The following is a 21,040-nucleotide window of genomic DNA, read 5'->3' on the forward strand; positions in this document are numbered from 1 at the left end:
GCAGTTCCTTGTGAAATGGTAAGCCAAATGCAGAAGCTCCTCCGGTGAAGGGGGAAATCCCAAATCCCTTACACTTCTACCTCTCCTTCTGAGTCTGTGGCTGTGTTCCTGTCACTTGCCTGGTTTTGGCCTCAGCAGTTGTCTGAAAGACCCTGAGCTTTAGCTTGCTCAAACCACAAGTTGTTTGGCCAAATGTTTTTCTATCATTTTAGTAAGGTTTTGTGTGTCAGTGAAGGGTCTAAAGAGCAAGAGGGAGGGAGAAGTACGTGCTCCTGAGAGACAGGAGAGATGCAGGCTGTTTGTCAGAGCAATTACAGATTTGGGTGCCTCTCTGTCTGCAGCCCAAGCACCAAACATCCCGTCTTAAATTCTTCAAATATAATCATTTTAGGCATCCTTTAGGACTGTTAATGATGGCATTGATATGTCTTCTGCCTCACGGCACTCGTTTTTGGTGGTGTCTAGGTGCCCATAATTGTTGTATAGATTTGATGACCTTTTTGTATCATTCAGCTACTGAAATTCAATTGTTATGGCAAGTCAGTTGCCTCAGATGTCACAATTGATTTTCTTGATTAAGAGAAAGCATTTTAATACTGTTTCTTATTTTTCAACTTGCCTATCCAATTAAAAATACATTTCTTGTTCAACTCACCTGAAGAATCCCACAAGAACAATTAATATAGCAGCCAAACCTACAATAATTTTCAAACTTCTGTATCTCATGTTAATACCAGTAATGCTTCTGCATATTGGCCACAGCAAAATTAGTCACAGTTTTATAGAAAATTGCCAGCTGCTGATCAGCAGTTATCTCCTTGGTTGATGAAATTTGAAGGTAATGAAAAGCTTTGGTTATGCAGATGTTTGTTGCTGATCCTGCTTAAGATTTGGCTAACAGAGGGGGGAACAGGGTGGCCCAGCATAAGAAATAAAGGGGGACTGTGTTCCTGGGGTCTGGAACCCAAACAGAGGGCTGACAAAGAATGTACTGGCAAGCAAAGATGGGAATATCAATATAGATATATAACCTGACCTATTTATTACGGATAATTGTAGACTCAGTGGAAAATTAACTGATGGAGAAGGCAAAGGACACCATTTTCCTAGCAGAGGTGTATGAAAACCAAGCTTTAGTTTAGAAACAAGAGAGTAATTGTGAAGACTGAAATGGGATTTTGCAATTTAATGCAAGTATAGATTACGAATTTTGAGTTGGCTATTTGAAAATATTAAGATGCTTTCTTCTGATGTGTTGAGATTGTCACCTGCAGGTGAGGTTACTGGTTCCTGTTTATTTATTGACTGGTACTTGTGCAAAAACGTTAAGGAAGAAAGAACAACTGCGAGGCGTTGCTGTAAAGCAGCACAGGCGTGTCAGTGCTCGCCCTGGCGGTGCCGCGGGCCGGGCCGGGTGCCTCCGGCAGATCCCAGCGCTGGGAGGACTCGGCTCACTGCTCACCAGCGGATCGGGGGCCTCGGTTCTGACCCCGTCTTTTACCGGTGTCTCCCCCCAGGCCGTGCCTCGGCCCCGGCCGCAGCAGGCCCGGCCGCGGCCCCGGCGGGCGGAACTGCGGCGGGGCCGGGCCGGGCGAGGGGGCGGCCACGGCAGAGCGGGGGCCGCCGGGAGCGCCGCCGCACCGCCCCTGCCGGCAACCGGTGCCCGCTCCCGCCGGTGACCCGTGCCCGCTCCTGCCGGTGCCTGCTCCCGCCGGTGCCCACCGCCGCCGCCGCCTCACGGCGTGGCCCCCGCCATGAGCGGCGGGGCCGGCGGGCCCAGCCGCCGGAGCCCGCCGCCCGCTGAGGGCGAGCCCGCCGCCAGCCCCTCGGAGGGCTCGCCGCTCTCCCTCGCGTCCCGCTGCAGCTCCCCGGGCCGGGAGGAGGAGGAGGAGGAGGAGGAGCGGGCGGCGGCCTCCCGGAGCCCGCCGGGCCATAGGTAACCCCTGCGGCAGGGACCGGGCTCCAGCGGGGCTCGGGGCTGCCCTTGCACTCGCTTCCCTCCGCTGGAGATGGAAGATTATTTTACATAAATACAGCCTTGTTTGCAGAGATGAACGCTTTAAGCACTTTGTTCCTTTTTTTTTTTTTTTTTTTTTTTTTTTTTTTTTTTTTTTTTTAGTGTCTTGGAAAGTCTTCTCAGTGGACACCTGAGTATTTTTGTGAGCTCATAAATTGTCTTTAAGCGGTTGAGCTGAGCCTGATAAAAAGCTACAGTCTCTCTTGCCTTAATTTAAAAGTGCTGGCAGACTAAAGGGTTGTTTTGCATAGTGTGTGTAGCTGGGTCCAGAGTCAGTTTTGTATGTAAGCATTGCACAGCTCCTGCTCCGGTGCCTTAATCTTACTCCATTTTAATTATATGCAAACAGAAAATGCATTCTTTTTACTTGGGATCTCACCGGCTTTACAGGAGAATAATTCTTCCCTTTAAAACAGAAGTGGGAAGAGCAGGGAGAGCCTGTCCTATTCTCGAATACAACCTCACGATAGAAACTTGACAGAGTTGTGCATTAACTGGTGGTGAATGTAACTAGCAAGGCTGAACTGAGCTAAAATCGATGGTGAAGTAAAGGAAGGACAGCAGAGCTTCACGGGGTGCAGGTTTCCAGCATGGTTCTCAAATTTCCATGGAGAGCAGTGAAGGAATGCGGACCACACTGAACTTTACTTAAAAGCATTTCTTCAAAAAGGTGCCAAAAGTCCAGGGAAAGAGTGTTCAAGTGTAGTCAGAAGCTTCAGAGTGAAGAGATCCCTTATGGTCCCTTCTCTTTCAGTTACTACTTCCCAATGAGCAATTCTGTTCATGCCCCTTGGAGTTCTGCTGCAGTTTGTTCAAGCTTCAACACGTCTTTGCAGCTTCAGAGGCTGTTGGAAGCAGCTCCTGACTCTGGGGCCTGTTGCTGCAGTGTTCTCTGGCAGCAGTGAGGTGCAGCTGGAGGCAGCCCCTTGCAGGGCCCGAGCTGGCAGTCCTGTTAAACTGTGGCCTAAATGCACGCTGTGCTGACGTGGACGCTGCTGCTGGGTAACGCTGCTGCTGTGTTGCACTAAGGGCCTACCTTGTGTTCATATAGCAGCTTCTGTGTATAGCTGCACAGATCTCAGAAGTATAATAAAAACCATTTCTTATGTAGCCTCCCATGTATGCATGCACTCTGCATCTTTTTTTTTGTTGTTGTTGTCCTCTTAAAACTACACAAAAATTAGGTGGAGGCAGCTAAGCTGTGGGAAATGCAATATTTGCAAAAGAGGAAGGGTGAAAGCGAGGCCTTGTTAATGCTGTTAGGCATTTTCAAACTTTTGTTGTGGATCCAGTGTTATGTTTGATGTGTCACCTTAGTGAATATATGGCAAATGATAATCACTGTTCACTATTAATCCCACTTGGGTCTAATGCCAAATGTCTCTAGTTCTGTTTAAGATACTTATTTAGAAGAAAATGTGCACTTGAGAATGGGTTATTTTAAGTCTATTACTCTAATTATTTTGAAGAAGTTCATAACTGCTAGAATTTCAGAAAATGGTCCTGTGAAATTTAAGGTGTGTGTGGTTTAAAGTGCATGGTTGGTGTGCCAGGGGAGTGTGACTGGTGGCTGCAATGCACACCAAGGAAGACTGGGTTCTGGTGCAATAGGAGAGCTTCAGACAGAGTACTGGAGAAGTGTTTCTCCTAACAGGTCTTAATACTGAGCTCGTGTTTTCCTCTGTTCAAGCTTCATTTTGTGTTATTTCTTACTTATCTACAGTAAATTTTTAATCTGTTGCTGTGAATAACTTATTTTAAGAGTTGACAGCTTGAATTTCATAAGTATTGATAGAAGAAAAAGATATCATATTAGTTTTCCTAATTTATTAATTCTCCTAGTACTTTTTCTAGGTTGGTTTAATTTGTCAGTCATGTTCCACAAGGTGCCATAATGCAAATCACGCAAAGCAAAATAATGCATTGAGGAAGTATCCCTGCCCAAAATGTCAAGTCTGTACAAAGTTATGGGTTTTTTTTCCTCAATGTGAATGTATAATACTTTTATCCTTTAATTAACTTTCAGAGACTTATTGTCTTACAAAATGTATTATTAGGTATTCTTAAGTGGCATCTCTTACTATATGTATGTGTTTAAAAACTGTCTCTGTTGAATTTTTGGTCTTTATTAATGCTGCAGCATAAAAGCCCTGGAGTGCAGCAGAATGTGTGGGGCTGTGCTGGACTGGTGAGTCTTTGGTCTGTGCTGCTTCTGTCCTTGCTTCTGTCTGTGTGTCAGGATGTCCCTGTCAGTTCTGTTGGTCTGCATTTCACACTGTAAAAGTGGGATTGTCTGGGGAAATAAACCTGCTCCAGGTTTATTTGTTTCAGTGTGAATCAGTGAATCAGTTGCCCTGATCTGACCAGGAAAGTCCTGTTAGCACAAACACACGTGGGTAAAACAACAGGGAAGAGTAGAACAAAACTCTGCAATACTGACATTGTCCCCAAATGCTTTCTAGCACAGAAATGTGTTCTAAAGATGACTGGGACAGAAAATGTTGTGCAACTGAGTATTGGAGTATTGCTCTGTCCTGTGAATATGTTGTAGCTTTATATTGATAAAATCAGGTATCTTATATTTAAAAATTGATGTCTGGAGCATTAGCATAATATGCTTGTTGGATGCTTCTTCTGTAGCTTAGATTCAGCAAACAGAATTCCTCACTGTAGTGGAGTATGTATGCAGGTAGGTATTTCCAGAGCTTGTACATCTATATGAAATAGTAAAGTGAAGTCTGGTTTCATTGCTTTGTTCTCAAGACAAAATTCTGTGGCAGATGTTTTAAAGAAATCTCTTGGCCTATTTTCAAATTTTGCTGACTTGGACCCTAATATATGGTATTATTTATTAAATACTACATGTATAGAACATTATAAAAGACATTTCTGACCTGGGGCTGGGATTGCTGCATTATTCATGAGTAGAGAAGTTATGAGTGACTTACATAAGATATCCTATTAAATGTCTAATAGAACCCTGTAGAATACCATCAAGTATTGTATGCTGGCTGTATTTCTTAAGCACATTTCCTGTGAAAGTATTTTAAGATGGAAAACTTCCTGGATTGAACGGATGGATTTGTAATGAATGGATTCTTAATGCTGAGGTTTCTTGATACCAGAAATCCACTTCTATAAGACTTGAACAAAGAAAATAACGTTCTCACTTTTGCTTTGCTTTTGCTAAAGACCAGTTGATACATGGAGCTTCTTGTGACCAAGGACAGGATGTTAATGTTAAACCTCTGATTTTCCTTGGCTTCCATATGTGAGAAGGAAAAGGACACTGATGTTATGGGTATTCTTCTTGTTTAGTTCCTAGAAGGTAATGTTCGCATCTGCTCCACAGTTTAGAATCACTAACAAGCTAGAATTTAGTAAGTAAAATGTAGAATGTAAGGGGGATGGTCAGAGGTGCACTATAAATGCCATTTATCCATTAGGGAGATTACTAAACAAGTAGAAAAATTATGTCATTGTTGTCACATAATGCCATAAAAGAAAAGTACTTTTTCAAGACAGTAACACTTTAACTTTTCAATCAAATACATTACAGATAATATTCTCTTCTGTTTCTTGTTTTTAATTCAGGAGGGCTGAAATAGCAGGGGGGAGAAAAGTGTCACCTTTGAAAGATAACCTTTCACCATGGGAAGAGTGGTTCATTGGCAAAGAGAAGGAGCTGCGTGCCCGCTTACAGGCTAGAGCTGCAGAGGTGATTACATCCAGCTCTTTTGATTCTGAGTCTAATAGAAGATTGCAGACACAGGATTTTCTTTTCCTTGGTTGTACAGACACGAGTAGTTGTTTTTCCCCTTTTCGTCTCTTAGGCCTCCATAGTGTTTGTGTTTGTCAGTGCTGGCACGATTCACGTTATGTGCATTTTCTGTTGCTGAATGTTATGCTTCATTGAACTGGTGCTGTATAATATTTTGTTTATCCAACTGTCAGGTAATGGTTCGATGTTAGAAGATTAAAACATTTATAAAATTACTACCTTGATTTTTGTCATGGGTATGTGGGCCTGCATGTAGGTTGTAGAAGAAAACGAGGTGTGTGCTGATTGTAAGTATGCCAAGCTACTTGGTTAGTTTTGAGGCACAATGTTGTTACTCACTTAGCACGTAATTTTCCAGCTGTTTGGTGTCCTTTCCCAGGAAAGGGATCCCTGTTACAGCACTTTTTTCCTTCATTCTGTCTTTTTCCCCCCTTAGTGAAGAGCAGTTCTTGAGAACCAGGACTGGGACACAATTAAGTGAGAGCACCATATCTTTTCTTGATTACTGTGTTTGTAGTTGCAGTTGGTTAAATTATACCATCGTTGAAAGTCAAATGGGAAGTATTGGGTGGTGATTAGAACAATCACGTCAAAATTAGATAACTTGTCACTTTAGTTACTGATTAACTGTTTGACCTTGAATGTTTTCCTAGCCTTTCCGTGGTTATCTGTAAAGTGAATATAGCATGCAGGTGTTTTATGTGGGCTACCTCATGCTCTTTATTAAACACCTACCACTGGAAGGTTCAGGAACAGAATTTTACAGGTCAGCAGTACACCAAAGTAGCTTGTTAAACTTGAGGAGTATGCTTTGACTTGTTAATCCACATCCACCAAATGTTTCATGACTTCTCATTTATATGAGAATTTACATTGGTAATGTAAATGTAAGCTAGCAGATGTCTCTCACCTAAATATTAAGAACAAGCATTACTTAAAGCCATGTAGAACTAGTCATATAGTTTGTAAGACTTTGAAAACATTAGATGTTAAACTGCAGCAAGGCAGTGTGAGAAGCTTATATTTGGGGGAAAAATATAATCAGAATTTTTGTAAGATGCCAGAAGAGAATGAAATAAGTGATATTTATACAAAAAAAATATTGCTCTGTTTGCATAATAAAAGTATTTTAAACTGATATCCCAAGAAACAACAGTGAAGTTCCAGATCTTTTGCTGACATTAGGACCAGCAAAATCTGGACTATCTAAACAGTTCAGTCTGCCCTGAATGTCAAGAAGGTGGATAAACATTTGAAGTGGATTAGGTTGGGTCTTCTAAGGTGCTTAGACTGCCATCAGCTTTTACAGAAACCAGGACCCCTGCAATACAGGTGTCTTGGAACTCAAAATAGATGTTATTTGCTGTAACTTTGCCTCAATACAGCCACTGTGTTTTCAAACTGTGTCTGTATTGTGGGTGTGTGAGCTTTCTGTAAGCTTCTACTGATGTCCTAAGAAAAGGGGGTTCTCTCTGAAACTGCAGTGTAGGGACCGTAAAATCAGTTTCATGGAAATAATTCAATCTGTCTGTGTTTGAAGGTTATTGCTACTGTTGGAGAAACTAGACATCTCAAATTGTCTCCTTAGCTATGTTTTTCTTTATTAACTTCACTGGAGAGATACAAATGTTTGCATATATACTGTATGTCATGTAAATATACTTTGAAATTTCTTCCCTCATCTTCAAATGAAAACTTCTGTTTCAAAATTTGCTAGTATCTGCAATAATTTTGGCTTTAGTAAGCCTTGGGTTAAGCCCTAAAGTTCTAGTAGTTCTGGTACTAAAAATCAGAGGTGAAAAATATTTCACTTAGCTTTTGACCCCTTTCACACTGCAGAGCAGTACACAGTGTAAATTTTAAATATTGTAGGAAAATACTACTGCAAATTAAGAGTCTGCTGACTAAAAAGGCATTTCATTAAACTGAGGGATGATTTGATGTATTTAATTGCTTCCAAAGCCTAATTGAAATATGTATTTCCAGTTAATATCCTAAAAATGATACATTTTCACTGTTTGTGTTTCATAGTATTTCTATGGTGACTGCCATTCTTCTTCTCCAAAATCTTAATGGAAGAAAACATACCAAAATCTAATGCTTACGTTGTTTTAACTGCAGTACTACTGCCAGTATTGCTGTAAATGGTCACCAGAGATTTGAAATGTATACTTTTTCTGTAATTAGGAAATGAATAAACAGCTTGAGGAAATGAAGCAAAATCAAGAATGTGAACGAAGAAAAAGGATAGCTGAAGAGAAACACAAGGAATGGGTCCAAAAAAAGAGAGAAGAGGTAAATAGTGCTTTGGCTGGAAATATTCTAGTACATGCCATGCTTGAGTAAGCCTGTGTAAAATTTTCTCAGTCTGTTTGGACATCCATGTTTTCAGTTTGCTGAGTAAATGGCTGCTTTAATTGAAAATTATAAAAACATGCCAAAGCAACTAAACATTTTTTCAAGACCGATTTTTTTTTTTTTTTTCTGTAAGGTACAAAGGGGTTTGTTTTCTGAGTAGTCGGATAACTGACATCTTGTGCAGTAGCCTTCTGCTGATGATAGCTGGGGTTTTGGTCTTCAGTGTACCCACACTTCCCAGGTTCAGTGCCCAGACATTTTTGGTTAAGTGTACATCTTGACTGTGTGCAATGTTCTGTACACCAGGTAGAGTCAGAAGAGGGATTTAGTTAAATATCACCACAGACAGGCAAGGAGCATTTACCACAGGATATGGTTTAGGAGGGATAATTGAGGTATGGGGCCAGATTGAGGGAATTCTCAGTACACCACAGTAATTGGGAGTTCCTTCAGTCAGTAATTAATTTCTGGGTGGGATCAAAATGTTTTTAAGTTCTCTTGAGGGAGTGCCTGGGTCCAGGGTCAGAAACAGACAGAATGATGATCTCAGTGGGGCTGTGTGACAGCTGTGTCACACCAGGTGAGCACGTGCCCTGGGTGGCAGCAGTGGGAGCCCTTGGGAGACCAGGGTGTGTCCAGCCCTGGCCGTTCATGTGTTCATAGTCCTATGGCCTGCAGCAATACCAGCTGTTCACTGTATTAACTTCTGTTTCTGAACAAAAACAGATGAAAATTCACTAAAAATATCACAGCAGCACTAGCTGAGTTGGATGGGCAGACCTCATACATTTGTTTTCATGGTTTTAGAACTTCTTCAGATTCAGTCTAGAACCACTAGAATAACATATATTTGGATCTAACCTAATTAATCTTAGTCTTAATGCCAGTTGGATAATTGGCAGAAACCCACTGCAGAACCTATCCTGCTCTATTAATTTCTTACAATTTATGTTACTAATTAAAGTACACAGGCAAATGTAGATTTATTATTCAACATATATGATTCAATTTTCCTCTTCAAAAATGAAATTAAAATGAAAATTAAATTCTGGGGGTCTGTAACTATTCATTGGCTTGAAGGAGTTGGTCTGCCTCTTAAAATAGTTCCAGTTCAGAACCAGAAGTTTTCCTTCTGTCTCCTCCTCACTACCCCTACCACCTCCTTCAACTTCCATAAATTTTGACTTACTTGCGTTTTCCTTGGAACTTTGTGGATTTACTGGTTAACAACTTAGATTCTGTTGTCAGTGGGATTAGGAGGTCTTTTTTGTAGTAATCACAGCAGAGGACAGGAGAAAAAACATGCTTGTGTCTGGACTTTATCAAATTATGTTTTGGAAGCATAGGGTCATCCTTAGAGCAAGTGTTTAGAAAAGTAAGCTGATTTTTATTTAAATCAGGTGATTCGTTGGCTAGTCTTTCCTATAAACCACACTCAAATCAAGGATAAACTGAATTTAAAAGCTTAGCTGTCCATAGGATATTAACATTTGTGCTGTGAAGACTGTCCCACTTCAAGTTTTCTGCAAGCTTATTTGTGGGTCTGGACACAGACTGAAGGATAAATATGTCAATTCCATGACTAAGATGTTTAAAGGTGCACCAAGATTTCACCTGTAGCTGAGGTAAGAGTCATGAGCACTGACAGTTGATATCATTTTCTTGGGGAGCATGTGCATATCTTATATTGGAAAACACTTCATTTTCTCATAGAAGTATCAAAAGATGTTTCTTGAGGCAAAACTTGCAGTATGTTTCTCTGAAATTTGCATTAAGCACTCACCTTTTCCAAAGTCAGTTATTGGTTCTGAGCCCTGTGTGCAGAGAGCAGAAAATGCTTTATTTGGAAGAGGCAGTACTTTCAGGGATCTTACCTCTGTAGTCTCCACAAGTCTGTGCCCTTTCCCATTGCTCAGTACTGAAGGGATAAAGAATGGAAAGCACACTTGAGCCTACATGAAACTTCTTCCTTCATCTCGAGCATCCAGCACCAGGAGACACGGCTGGAACAGTCTTTGTGCTGTGAATGTGAGAGGCATTTATGTCAGAAGTAAAATGTTTGTATATGCATAAAAGAATTCTGGTGTTCTAGATGTCAAGCCAGTATTTTTGCATGGCAGTTTTAGTTGTGGTGCTCTCTAACTGTTAAATACAGTCCTTTAGGGTGAGGTTAGGAAGCAAAGCTTAAAAGCTGTTTTTGTTCACTATTGTTTTTTTATTATTTAATTTAGATCAAAAATTACATGCTGTTACTATTTTCTTATGCTTCTAATCATTTTACAGAAACCATTTTTGAAAGTAAAGGAATCCTAGCTATTTAGTATTCTTCTATGTAAATAGCTTTTGTGGTTCTTAAAGGTTGTAAATTAACTAGAAGTAATATTTTGAAATATGAGCCATGAAAGAACATTCTAAGCCATGAAATATGTTTATACAAATATTTGTTCATGGCAAAATTTTTCAGCTCACTAGGAATTAAAAGCTTAATAAAACCAATTTTTAGGCACTATATTGGACCTAATAATGCCTTTACAATTTTCAGTAAGATACTGGATCCCTCCTGGACAAAAATAGTCTTACTTTCTCTCCCTCTTAAAGTTGACCCATTTGTGGGCAAACAGTAAATTGTCTGTTGACATTTTAGCAAGTATCAATTGAAATATTTTAACTCTGAAATAATGCTAAGCATGCTTTTGATTCCAGAAGGAAAATGAACATAACATGATTTTTAATGCAACTAAAATGTTTATTTCTGAGTTAGTTAGATTTATTGATAAAAATAAAGTGGCTATGTTTATAAATGCTGAGCAAGTAAGTTTGGTGTTCAGTTCCTGTTTTATGTGAACTTCTGATGTGAAGTCTCTTTCATTCCTATCATCAGCTGTGGGATTGAACACTTTAGTAAGGTACCTGTAATTGTGGAATTACTGATTAAATCAAAGTACTGGATTCAAATCAGAGTATGAGAAATGCATTGTGAATGCATAAACTGTGAAGAGCCTGTAAACTGCCATGACAGTTTAATTCCTTAACATTGTCATCACAGTCAGAACCTCTTAAAATTATTGCTGAACAGAATATTAGGATTAAAGGTCAGGCCTGATGACAACAGCTTTTTCATTGCATGTTAAAAAAATCAACTCTGATGCAGTGCACTCTACCTTCTACAATCTAATATGGTATCTTTAAATCATTTAATCCACCTTTACTGACGACTGCAAAGCTGCTTCTATTTTTACAATGTCAGTAGAGCATGAACTTAGAAATATCTAAAGTATCCAATTGATATATGTACACGTGTGTGTGCATATAAATATCTATATTATTATTGTTGTGGGTTAGCCCCAGGAGGCAGCTGAGATCCCCCTTGCTCCCCCCAGCTTCTCTTGCTGAGCAGGATGGTCTGGGATTTCCCTTGGGTTGGTCGGTGTCAGTTCTGGCTGTGCCCCCTCCCTGCTCCTCGTGCACCCCCACACTGCCCTGGTGAGATGGCGTGGGAAGCAGGAAAGATCTTGAAGCTTTATAAGCACTGCAAACTCTGTTTTGTTCACAAATCCAAACATAGCACAACAGGAGCTGCTATGAAGCAAATTATCTCCATCCAAACCAAATCCCACTACATGTGTTATGCATATGTTTGCAACAGTGACAGAAATCCTCAACGAGGAATACTTGCATTCCAAGGTAACTGTAATTCTGAAACTCATTTTGTTAACATCCCTGTATTTAGGCTTTGCATGTAATTCTTTATGCTGTAATAATGTGATACCTAGCAAAGTTGTAAGAGCACAAGCAGTGAAGTTACAGTTTTCCATTGAAAAAACCAATTATTCTAATAGCCATCTAAAATTGACTGTAGAATTTCTAATACTTTCTGCTTTGTTGAATAGAGAATAAGACAACATTTTTTTTTTTTTCCTTAAAAGTAAACATTACCAAGCAGGCATTAAAAATAGAATTTGGATGTTCAACAGTTTTTATTGTTCTTTTCAGTATGTCCCCTTTACTTACTGAAAAATATAATTTTTAATGGAAACTAGGTACAGGATGGAAAAGTTCTGTTTGAATGCTTTTTCATGGAAAATTTTGTTTGTAGCATTTATTATGCTGTTGGGTGATAGTCTTTATGAGAAGCAAAAAGCATTAAGGAGTATATGAAAGCCTAGAACCAACACAGTGTGCAGTAATGAATGACAGTATTCTTGGAGCAGACTTCCCTTTTTGGTGTGCTGGTTCCTCCAGACGAGACACCTAGGTGCCAACTCTTACACCAGAGGCTTTTTGTTTAATGTGTATTTTATCTCAGCGTGGTTAATACAGAGCACAGATTGTTCCACAGCTTGAGCATGACTTTCAAGTTCAAAAGCTATGCTTGCTCATGCTCTCTTTCTTTCATCCAATGAGTTGTTAATGATTTTGTGAGGAATGGTAGCACTCCCAGAGAAGGGGTGGAGAATCCTGTCATGCCAGCCTGCAGCTTGGGGACATGTTATAGCTGGAATCTCCTGTGGCAGAAACGTAACGAAATGCAGACCTTCCCTGTCTAGGTTAATGTTCTTACAGCTGAACTGTTGTTGAGGCAAACACTGGTTGCTACTGTAGAGCCTGATGTACTGTGGTTTTTGCTGACAGTTCAGACTTGAAAGAGATGCTAAGATGTCCACTTGTTTAAGACTGAACCCTTTCAAGAAGTGTATTTGTGAGGGAAACTTCTAGTATAAATGCTTTCCAATCATGAGAACCACCTGCATTTAAGAATTAAAATTTTCTGTTTACATATGTAAGTTGATCTTTACATATCTAAATTTTTTTGTGAGTCTGGCCTTAATTTCTTAAAGATTTCTTTTTTTTCCATATTATGGGTCTTGTACTCTCTGGACCTGAAAAGTCTTTAAGCAAAATGTTTCTGTGATGTCATGCATGACCAATGCCATTGTAATTTTAGGTTGTACCTGAATCTTAATTACCTTTAGATTTCTGTAAGTAGAATGAACTAATTTCTCGTGTTGAGTGTTAGAATGAGTTTTAGAGTTTTGGAAGAGGAGTTGAGTGTGACAGGTGAATGTGTGCTCGTGTATTTCATCAGCATTTGTGGAGTCCACATTCTTCTGAAGATCCCAAGAGTGTTCCAGGAGCCAAGTACACTAAAACTTTATGCTTGCCACACACGTTGAGTCCCCATGTGAAATGAACACAGTCTGGGAGAAAGGCCCAGTAATTCTCCAGTTCCCAAACTGCAGTGACTGTGTGAGCAGTAAATTGATATAAACCAGCTTGTCAAGAGCCATCTCCAGCTCAGGCTGTTGTTGACCTGCTTTCTAGCCTCTTCTTGTTTTCACATGGAAATTCTAGAGAGAGATTCAAGAAGTATTTGTGTGGGCTAGGCCTGGTCACTGAGTTGTGTTGTAGGGCAAAGTTTAAAAGATAATTACAGTTGTTTGAACGACACAGATTTCCAAGACTGCTAGAAGTGGTTGATGTCCACAATTATTATGAGGATAAACAAGTAAATTAGGACGTGTGTTCTGATGTTGGCAATGTGGGCTTTTCCTATATTTTGCCATCAGTCAGCATTAACTGCTGCTAGAATATGCTAGCTGTCAGCAAACAGCCGTGAAGCAGAACACTTATCTGTGAAAATAAAAATGTTGTCATATTCTGCAGACCACAAGATGGAAAGGATTGCTTTGAGAAGTATCTTAAAAAAAACCAATCACAACATTAGTTTCTTGAAATTTCTACTCAGTGACAGTCTACATAGAAAATGCAGAACAGAAAGCACCTCTGCGCTTTACACATTCCGGCCTCTCATTTAGTCATTGATGTGAAAATACAGAAATACATATTTCAGTAGTTTCCTTCTAGTTGGATATAATGCCTCTGTTTCAAAAGCAATTAGATTTTGGTTTTTTTCCTGCGTGGAAAATGATTTACTATTTCTACCTTCTGTCAGGAAGGAAGTGGGACGCTTCTTCAAATTTTAAAATCCTTTGACCATTCAGCACATGCATGTAGGTGTGATTTTTCTTGAGAAGTTAGCACTGACCCAGTAAGGCACGTGCTGTGGGCAGAGTCACCATCACAGCTTTGTGGGACAGGTGATTTGTGTGGGGTAGGGGATTTCCAAGGGCTCACCTAAGCCAGGCTTCACTGGCTTCTGAGACCTGATAGAATTACAGCACAGAGCACTGAACCTTCAGGGTAGATTTGTATCCTTTCTCCTTAATCATGTGCTTGGCCAGGGTGGCAGGAGAACAAGCCTTTCTTGCAATGAGTAATTGGATGGTTTACAATCAATACCTTAATTTAGGTAATGCCCACAACCATATAGTACTGTATGTAAATTTACTGGAGGTTTAGTGAATAGATTGTGACTGTTTTGAACACAAGATCAAAGAGATTTTTTTAAACCCAATCTAAACAACACCAAGCATAAACAAATAATTTCTTCCCTGACATGCACATGGAAGGAAAGTAAAAGAAGGAGTGAAGAGCATGTACATTAATATATACATTCATAGCATTTTTGCTGGACTTCTCTAATGAGGATGGGGAAAAAAGCTGGGACAGTCAGGGTGACTGACAGAAGCTTGACATGGAGCAGGTTACTAATGCAGCTGGGATTGTGGTGTCCACATGAAGGAAAGCCTGTTCTGATTGTGAGAGGAAGAGGAAGCATTTCTGATTTGTCTGCAGAAAAATTTCTAGGCAGTGTAAAGTCTGCAGTTCTGCAGGGAGTCGCCCTGTCTTAGGGATGTCTCACTGGCAGTAAAACTTAGCAATAGTTGTGGCTTTCATGGTAGTGTGTATGGCATATTATTGTTTACATGGGACCTAATTTAACTTTGAGTCAACCTAGATAGTAGGTAAACTCATCTAAGTATTGTGATGTCAAACGCCTAAGTTAAGAAGCTTCTACGCCTTTCTTTTATAGTATTTAGAAAGATTTTTAGTCTACTTTCTGCTTATAATGGTTTTTCATTATGTAACCATTCCCCTAGGTATGGAAGTAGCCCTTTTTTCCAGTTTTCTCCTGTATTTATTTTCATGTCTTTTCTACAATAAGACCCTTAGCTAAAGGCTGTACTTTTGGATGATCCTTAGTTTTGTAACTTACTCTCATGTACGTCACAGGTGAATCAGCAAACAACAAAATGTGCAAAATCTTGGTAAGCCACCTTCTCCCATAGTTTCACTCACTGATTTCACAGATACCTCTCATCTACATTAATGCTTTTTATGTGCCCCAGACAACCATTGTCTCTGAACTGCCGTTGTTGGTGCATTTGGGGGCTATTTAGTAATGAAGAGACAGAGAGACAGCTCTTAATAAAAGAGATTGAGATGAATTGTAGATGAAGAAGGAGGGGAAGCTTAGATAATTGGTTATTTGTTTTTTTTTTTCAGGAAGATATGTTAGAATAATTTGCCAAAAATACATTATTTTTTTATTTTCAACATTTTAAAATACAGAAGCATTTATTTCATGTTAAGAAAGATCTTGTTTCCATGCTTCATTGCATAAAAACGTTTCAGAATCTCAATTTTTTTAGTTCCCACAATGAGATGTATTTTTTCATGAGTCTTGGTTGTAAATAGTTTTATCACATGTATAGGCCTCACTGTTGTGAAGTCATTTCAATAAGACCAATTGTTTTATAATTCTATGTCGTTTTACATTTCCAGAATATGCATTGAAATTGGAGTATATTGATATTTGACCATTTTCCCTACACTACAAAACAGATTGAGCTGATATTTGCTAGAATGTATTAGAAGTGAAATGGAAAAAACCCTACCAAACAACAAAAAATCAAGGAGAAAATAGAGCTAAAAAGCTACTTGCAATTGTTTTGTGAAATTGTGTCCACAAAGAAGTCTTTGTTGTCAAATAAGAATATTTGACAAGAGTATGCCAGAGCAGTACTACTGAAAATATCCTTAGGATTTTAGGTGGAGCAACATCCCCTTGGAGATTATGGGTAGAGAGAGCTAATAAAGCCTAGCTTGTAACAGAGGTGGGTGGGGGGAAATCCCACAGTGCCTAGTACAGCTGCTGATGTTGAAACTGGAGTAATGCTCCTGGTGCTGGCAAAGAGAAGAGGACACACTTCCCCCAGCGGTTCTGTAAGCCGGCCTCTTTCCTGGCAGAAATCAGGTAAGTGTGCTGCAGAGCAGTGTAAGCTGAGGTTTTCATTCTCTACGTGCTGCTTTCTTGGGTTGCTGGTGGTTTTGGTGTGGCGGGACAAGGCCTGGGCCAGCAGGTTTGGACCATGCTGTTCAGACCAGACTGAGGGAATTGTGGTGGTCCCCTGCTGCAGTATTAATTACGGCTTCTGCTTCATTATGCATAATTGGAGTAAACCTAGGAAGAGGGTGGGGGAGGGACACATGGGGAGAGCTCTAGATTTCTGCCTTTTTGTTCTTTTAATGGGAAAAAAGGTAATATATAATGGTGGAATGGGAATATATTTCTGGTTTTCTTGAATTTTTCCTATATTTCATTTATTTATTCATTATAGTTTGCAGCTGTAGTTCTAGGCATTTATATCCATACTGCCAACTGTAATAATTCTGAGTCTCTATGAGTTTCTGCTAAGTTACCCATCTCCTTTGTTCAAGGGGAGTGTGCAGGGAGTTGTATAAGTAGATGATTTCTTAAAAGAAAAGCAACGTAATTTTTCAGCAGCTCTTTTCTATTTAGAGGAACTGGTCTTTAGTCTTGTGCCTCTCTTCCAAGTCATGTGCACAGCTTGTCTGGTAGATTTTTGCTTCTGCACGTCTTTGCAGTTGCTTCAGAGCTAAGTGAGTTAAGCAGAAATAGAATCAAATCAGAAGATTCCAGACACTTGATAAGGGTTACGAGGAACACAAATGAGAGCTATTGTCGCTCTTCAAATGAAAATGCCTCCCTCTCCAGATCAAGTAAAGGCCAGTGGATATGTGTTTGTTGGCTTAGAGAAAGATCCTCAGAACACTCTTGTTGGGTGCACACACACTGAAAAGATGTACAAGTGAATGACACCTCGGGTGTATTCTGTCTTCCAAATCATACAGGCAGCAATTTCACTTGACTCAGGTTACCATTTTGCCTACCCTAGAATGTGTTTTCTCATTCTCCCTTTCATAATTTGAACAGGAGAAATGTGTGGATTGATTTATTGAAGTACTCCCTATGTGAATAAACTAAAGAGTATAACATACTTAATAGAATGCCATAAAATATGAACTGTGTTTTTATGTGAACTTTTTTTACTGTTTAATTTATGCTTAAGTGTGCTGACCAATCTGCATATCTCCATGACTCTTAGAAGGGGGCAGTTTACCTGACTTGCATTTGGAACTGGAGTTTGCTCTAGATTCACTGACAAGTAAAGCTAACACACCATTGTTGAGAATTGCAACATGTATTTAATTCCCAGAAATACTGAGATGTGTCTGAAATGTTTAAAAAAATCTCTGAATAAATAAAACAGAGTAGTAAACCAGAGAAGACCTGGAAGTAAATTTTTGTCATCTTTTTTGACAAGTTTATATGTCTATCATACCTGGAATCTAGCAGTGAATAGGTTCTGACTTCAAAGAGCTTAAAATATCACATATTTTTTAATGTTTAGGGTAATTTTCTGTGTAATAAAATTTACAGTATTCCTCAAAAGAATCGCTCATTGAAATAGACTAAAAATTTCTATTCTGTTTCTTTGATATGTTTCACATAGGAAAGAAGAGAAAGGAAACGAAAGCTGAGCAAAGAAATGGCAGAAAAAGCCACAAGGGAACTAGAAAAAATGCAGTTAAAAGAAAAGGCTGATGAAAAGTATAAAGAGTGGTTAGAGAAGAAGAGAGCTGAAGAGGCAGAAAAGAAGAAAAAAGAGAAGGTGTTAAATGAACTGATAATTTATTTGGATGGAGTTACTTATTCTGCAACTTATTGCAGATTCAGATTTGATATATTCAAATCTTACATTGAATATATGGGCATCAAATGGCAGTGTTGTACATGAAGAAAATTCTTTCAAGAGTTACAGTGGTAGTGCCTTAAAGACACTGTGGCATGGTCAGCAAAGTAAGATGCATTGTAATGCATTTTTGTTAATAGCCTTTGATTTTTTTCTCAGGAAAACACTGGAGTAACTTGGAGGTTGGAGGTTGGGGTTTTTTTTTTTTTTCAGTCTTAAACCAAAAAATGCATCTTTTCAATTGTTAGGAAGAAATATTTGAATTGTATTCAGCAGTCTGGAAATCTGCAAAAAAATATTCACTGTTTTGTGTATATTGTACAGGGCTTTGTCTAGGAGTACCTTAATTTTTTTTTTTTTTTTTTTTTTAGGAAAAAGAAAAAGAACGGGAGGCTGAGCTACAGGAGAAGAGAACAAGATCGGAGAAAGTCTTTAAGGAATGGCTGCAAAATGCTCGAAACAAACCACAACCTCCTTTAAATGGTTATGGTTTCCCACATGGGAGGTCTACAGGTTTGTATGTATAGTACACAAATATGTAGTGACTTGGGTTTGTGGTTCCTTCCTTCTAGTATTTTAGTGTAAAATGAAGGCTGCTTAAGACACTCATCTAATATCTAATTGTGGCACATAAGGATGATTACTTATACTATACTATAAGTCAGGGAAACAGATTGAGACCTTTTGTGTATTTTTCTTTACCTTTTTTTTTTATTTGGGAGGAAAATTACATTATTTGAGATAATTATGTGGCATACCAAAGTATGATTTTATCTGATTTTTCTTACGAGGCATAGGAATCACTAGAGCAAAGTACTAGGTCCTGTGAAGCAAATTAGTTGTGTCCTTGTAAACTTAGTTTTCCTGCTACAGAAGGTGTGTGTCAGCACATCTGAATCCCCCTTAGAAAAGAGGTGGGGTTTTGAGACACAAGAACAATTAGAAGCTGACAGAACTCCTGTCTGAAAAAGGAGACAGGGGCATCAACCTGTATTGAGCTAAAATTTCCTTTCTGTTTCACTTTTCACCTGCATTGCACCTCCTTGGCTTCTGTAATCCTGTTCTATTTTCGTTTGCAAACATGTCAATTTTCTGCACAACTGAAATAATTGTTTCTATTTGACTTTGCAACAGAAATAGTTTTGAGACCAAAATTCTGATCTCTGTATGTTTAAGAGACAGGTATAAAGCAGGTGAACAACCTTTACTCTTGCACTTACATTTATTTGTAAATAGTGATATACCTCGCCTTCGTGTTTTGGTTGGACCTGCATTACATACTGACAGCTGCAGTCAATTATTCAAATGATTTCTGAAAAGTATTTGTCTACTCACTTGTGGCATTCAGTATAATGTATTACAAACTTTGAAGTGTATAGTCATGTGGTTGTGTAAAACAAAGTAACCAATTTGTAGACATTTACAGTTTTTAAGAACACAAAGCAGTGAGCATTCAACCTGCTTATTATTTAAGTAGAGATGAAGACTATGCCAGTTACTGTTCAAAAAACAAAAAGGTGGAGTGGTTATCATTTTGGGTCACTTAAATTATGTGATGTGCCTGTGCTGTCTTTCTCTGAAGACATTGTTGTGTTGTATTTAGTCCAGATAATTATTATAACTGCTTGCATTGGCAGTAACTATTCTTCTTAGTTATGTGTATTTTCTAAATGTTTTAGGGAGTGCTGCTAGAAATTTGTATCCAGCTCCAGCATATTGTAACCCCATTCCTTGGAAGCCAGTACATGTGCCTCCCCCAAAAGAAGACAGAGTTCTTGCCATGAAGAAGAGTCAGAGACCTGTATCTTGTCAGCCACATGGATCTTTACCAGTGGTGATTTCTAAGCCCAGGAGTAACCCTTGTATTGGATCCCTGTGCAGAAAGAAGTTATAGTCCAGAAAAAATGTTCTTACAATCTCGACCAAATTGGACCATAAATGTGAAGTTCTGTGTACTTGTATGTCCAGTGCAGATTGCTTTGTGCCTTTCTTTTTCTTTTTTTTTTTCCATTTTTGTCAGCAGGTTTTGTGTTTACTGCTAGTTGACCAATCAGGTTTTTATGTTTTTTCTATATTGCATTTTAGTTAAAAAAAAAGAAAAGATAAGTTGTAATGGGACTGTACCTCAATGCCAATAAAATGCGTAGGATTGTTTCTTCCTTTCCTCTCTTGTTGTTGAAGTTCTTTTGTATATGTAATTATTATATGTATTAACAGTATTAACTAGGTTATTTTAAAGATAAATTTCATTTGTGACATGCGTGAATCTGTGGGATTTAGTAGGGTGCTCCTGAGAATGCTGAGGAAGTGGCAAATGTCATTGTAAGGATACTCTCAATTATCTTTGGGAGGTCTGGTGATAAGGGAGGTTCCTGAGAGCTAGAAGGAAGTGAATGTCAACCCAGCCTTCAGGAAGGGTGTGCATGCGGAACTGCAGGCCATAGTCAGCCTCACCTCAGGCACCTGGACAGGTGATGGATGTGGCTGCATGAGGAGGAGCATTGGCAACAAAGGGAAGAGTCTGTCCCTTGTACCGTAACTACGTGAGACCACACTTGGAGTGCTGTGCCCCTTCCTGGGCAGGAAAAGACTGACCCTGATGTTCTGTGAAGCTCAGTGAAGGGCCACAAAGATGATTAAAGGATTGCAGCATCTGACAGGCAGAAGCTGAGAGAGCTGTGACTGTTCAGCATGAAGGAGAGAAAGTTCAGTAACGTCTGAGCAATGTCTGTAAATACCTGATGGCTGGAGAGAGAGATCAGACCCTCCTCAGTAGTGCCCAGCAAGAGGAGGAGAGGCGGTGAGTGGAAATCAAAAATACTGGAAGTTCCATTTAAACATGAGGCAAACATTTTTAAGAGAGAGTCATCAAATGCTGGAACAAATTGCCCAGTGATGTTGTGGAGTTTCCATTCTTTTATATAC

General features: G+C 39.3%; 1 protein-coding gene across 2 annotated transcripts; it reads left to right on the plus strand.

Annotated features, from left to right (window-relative positions):
- The first annotated feature begins 1,737 nt into the window (after positions 1 to 1,737).
- CCDC34 (coiled-coil domain containing 34) lies at positions 1,738 to 20,274 on the plus strand. 2 transcript variants are annotated; one of them, XM_053944986.1, is made up of 7 exons: positions 1,738 to 1,936; positions 4,158 to 4,205; positions 5,612 to 5,735; positions 7,986 to 8,093; positions 17,876 to 18,034; positions 18,487 to 18,628; positions 19,795 to 20,274. In XM_053944986.1, exons 1-7 carry the CDS (start codon positions 1,755 to 1,757, stop codon positions 20,007 to 20,009), a joined length of 978 nt encoding a protein of 325 aa, XP_053800961.1. In that variant the 5' UTR covers positions 1,738 to 1,754; the 3' UTR covers positions 20,010 to 20,274. The 2 variants fall into 2 exon arrangements, with proteins under 2 accessions (XP_053800961.1, XP_053800962.1); XM_053944987.1 differs by lacking the exon at positions 4,158 to 4,205 and having other exon boundaries at positions 1,739 to 1,936.
- The last annotated feature ends 766 nt before the right edge of the window (positions 20,275 to 21,040 follow it).

The sequence above is a fragment of the Vidua chalybeata genome, chromosome 6, assembly GCF_026979565.1.
Source record: "Vidua chalybeata isolate OUT-0048 chromosome 6, bVidCha1 merged haplotype, whole genome shotgun sequence".
Taxonomy (NCBI): domain Eukaryota; kingdom Metazoa; phylum Chordata; class Aves; order Passeriformes; family Viduidae; genus Vidua; species Vidua chalybeata.